General features: G+C 38.4%; 2 protein-coding genes across 2 annotated transcripts in view; both read right to left on the reverse strand.

Moving 5' to 3' along the window:
• Window positions 1-50: 50 nt before the first annotated feature.
• On the reverse strand, window positions 51-686 carry LOC101304215 (disease resistance protein RGA2-like). The gene has a single exon (XM_004306327.1). The coding sequence runs from the start codon at window positions 684-686 to the stop codon at window positions 51-53; it is 636 nt and encodes a 211-aa protein (XP_004306375.1).
• Window positions 687-2,305: 1,619 nt separating this feature from the next.
• Window positions 2,306-3,257, reverse strand: part of LOC101304505 (putative pentatricopeptide repeat-containing protein At1g56570-like) — a 3,653-nt gene continuing 2,701 nt past the window's right edge. The window contains exon 8 of the mRNA XM_004306328.1: window positions 2,306-2,409. Coding sequence (XP_004306376.1) covers window positions 2,306-2,409 — 104 coding nt within the window. The remainder of the gene's footprint in view (window positions 2,410-3,257) is intronic.

A 3,257-nucleotide genomic window follows, 5' to 3' on the forward strand; every position in this document is an offset into this window, starting at 1 on the left:
TTCTCCTCTACCACGCTATCATTGCACACCAATTTAGCCAGAGTTCGTCCTTACCCAACCCCCCCCATCCCAAGGATTGAAATAACAGAAACATTCTCCTCATTAGAGATATCAGTGTTATGTAAGAGATGACTAAAAATTAGCTCTTTATCATCATCTCTCCCAATAACTTCTGAAGCCTCTACCAAGGAATCAGTTTCTCTTTGATTGTATTGCATCCTTTGGGGCACACTATGATCTTCAGCTATCTTAGTCACCTCAACCAGAGCGAATTGTCTCTTTTCATTATCAATTTCAACAAGTCGTTCTCTAATCTCTTTCACCTTATGTCTCATATTGAAGTTAAACACTGTTGGATTCCAACGCGAAAAAAAGTGGCGTACCTGTCCTTTGACACGCCCATGATTGTTGGCCAGCACTTTCTTCCGCAGCTTTCGGAACTCCAGTTCGTCAAGGACATCATCGACGTCGTGACAAACATCTTTGAGCTTTCCCAACCAATTAGTGATTGAGAGATTCTTCACTTGCTTCTTCTCTGCATCTTGAAGCACTAGATTGATGGTAGATAGAGTCTTCGTGAGCTTTGTGAGCTCAAGTTGGTTACCCCATGCCAAAGAGACCTCTTGGGAAGCATGGGAAGCTAGCCTTCCCAGGACGTTCTCAGCAATGACGGCGGCAAACTCCATGATGCATGAGTCTGAAGGAAAGAAAGAAGTTTTTTGAAGGAGGAAAGAGTTTGTGCTTTTGGTGATGAAAAATGAAGGAAGTTAGGAGCTTGCTTGCTGTTTTCTTTTTTTATATATGTCGACTCAAAGGATACTTGTGAAAAGAATCATGACGTAGAGAAACAACTCGACTCGATCATAGAAATTACAGATGGATCAATAATACAGCTCAAGCCAACTTAAGTCAGTAAGACAAATTTGTGCTCAAGCCATACAAGTCATTTTGAAAGAGTTAATTTATGGAATAAGGTGATCGTAATCTTCGGGTTCACATGCATGGAAGATGTCTTGTATACAAAAATATTGCTTAGTTAAACCTATTGCTTGAGAAAACACCCAACCCAGAAATACTTGTTAATCATGTACCTAATTGTTTCGACAGGTACTTAAAATGATACTAAACTCTCTGATCTCATCACTTGAGATCTTCTACGGCATACATCTGCGTAGAAGATCTGCGTCTGACGTCTTCTACGGCTGTAGTGGTGGAACTTGTGTGGGATTTATCCCACATGAAAGAAGAATCAAAAGTTGTAGTCTATATAAGGACTTATCCTTGTGATTAATTAAATTGACGTAAGGCCTTGATTGAGCTTGGTGTGATTTTTTGTTGGGCTTTCCAATATATATATATAGCCCTTCTTGGCTGCGGACGTCCGCACCGAAGGTTTCGGTGCGGATTTCCATTTTTGCACCACTTTCCGATCGAATTTCCTCATTTCCACCGTTTAGTATCTAAATAATACTATGTAGATCATCTCTGTAAAATTTCAGCTAATTTGGTGATCGTTAAGGCCCTCAAACTAGAGTTTTTCTGGTATGAACACAACCGAACAGAATTCAGTCCGTCCATTTGTTTTTTGAGTTTGAGGGCCTTAACGATTACCAAATTAGCTGAAATTTTGTAGAGATGATCTACACAATATTATCTAGATACTAGACGGTGGAGATGAGAAAATTCGATCGAAAAGTGGTGCAAAAATAGAAATCCGCACCAAAACTTTGGTGTGCGGACGTCCGCACCTGAGAATTTCCCTGGTATAATATATATTATATATATATATATATATATATATATATATTTATATGATTGAAATTTATCTTTTTCCAATAGTCAAAAGATCTTGGGCCCTTGGGATCTATTGATTGAAATTTATTTGTAATTTCTGAAATATTATTTAGAGTTTTGGAAGCTTACAATTGTATGGACAGATGCAACTATTCGAGTATGACTCTATATATAAGACGACATTGTTGTCATCATTTCTCAATTCAAAAAACATTGTTCTTCTTCTTCTTACTCCCTTATTCTTATTTTAGAAAAATATACTGTAAATTTGCCAGTGACAAGTTTTTGTGCAAGAACTTGTACCAGATAACTGTATCCTCAAGATAGACGTCCGAAACTGCAGCACAAATGGGGGCGAATTTCTGTCTTAGGTCACTGCGTCGTAGGCTTCTATCTGATCAAGTCAGTAAATTTCAATGTCGTTTTATTGTTGTTTGTGATTTCAATTTGATTATTGTGATATATATAGTAGGAGAAATGCCAAGTCCAACTTGTTAAGGTTTATTATGAACTACAGGTTCCCCGTGTTCCCAGTGCAGTTAGGAAAGGCTATGGCAAGACAATCGGGGTTATAACCTCTCCTGTCGAATTGAGATCTTTCATGTACACTAATACCTGCAACATTTTCCAATAAGCAAAGTTGAATAACTCTAACAAACCCAAATAAACTAGAATCATAATTCTACTAGATTTATAGTTTGTCGCTGACAGTGGCATATCAACTACATCCTTCCTAGAGCCACCCACATTTCGACTTCGTAAAACTCAGAACCTCATGATCAAATCAGGCAAATGATAAGCAAACCAACTTATATCGCTTCTTACACACTATATCGACCCCGCATGCTATGATGAACCACTTGATTTTCTATAAAACAAAACAAACTGAATGTGATGCACACACCTACAGAAATGCACATTAAGTCAAATTTAAAGCTCTCTTTCCTCAATGCACGGGGAACAGGAGCATACAACCCCATCTTGTTTTAACATTTTCTCAACTGAAGGGATGGCTAGCCAGGGTTGGGGAAGGTCCAGGAAGACAGAATCCGCTCAACCAGACAACTCATCTGGAAATCCTTCACCCTGAATATCTCTAATTCCTTATTTCCTACTGTGACCATGTTGCTTATCCCCGTCTTTTCAAAGTCCTCCCTATAAAATTTAAGATCATTTCAGCATGTCAAGACATCTAATACGTAAACAACCTTCTTCAAACCCTTTGATGTTATGGTTCTCATGTAGAATGGAATTTGTAAGAGCTCCACAAACTAGTCTCTCAAGTTGTATGTCTTAAAAGGAAAAGCAACCATATTAGCAGGCCTAGAATTAAGGTGATATACTTGCTATCTGCATCACCTAACCGAATTCAGGATGAAATCTATCTCCTGCAACAAAACTATGGATCTCACTCCCTGCCTCAACTACACTCTGTCCAAAGATTTTCTTTAACCCCTTCTCCC

Source organism: Fragaria vesca, linkage group LG6 (genome assembly GCF_000184155.1).
Source record: "Fragaria vesca subsp. vesca linkage group LG6, FraVesHawaii_1.0, whole genome shotgun sequence".
Taxonomy (NCBI): domain Eukaryota; kingdom Viridiplantae; phylum Streptophyta; class Magnoliopsida; order Rosales; family Rosaceae; genus Fragaria; species Fragaria vesca.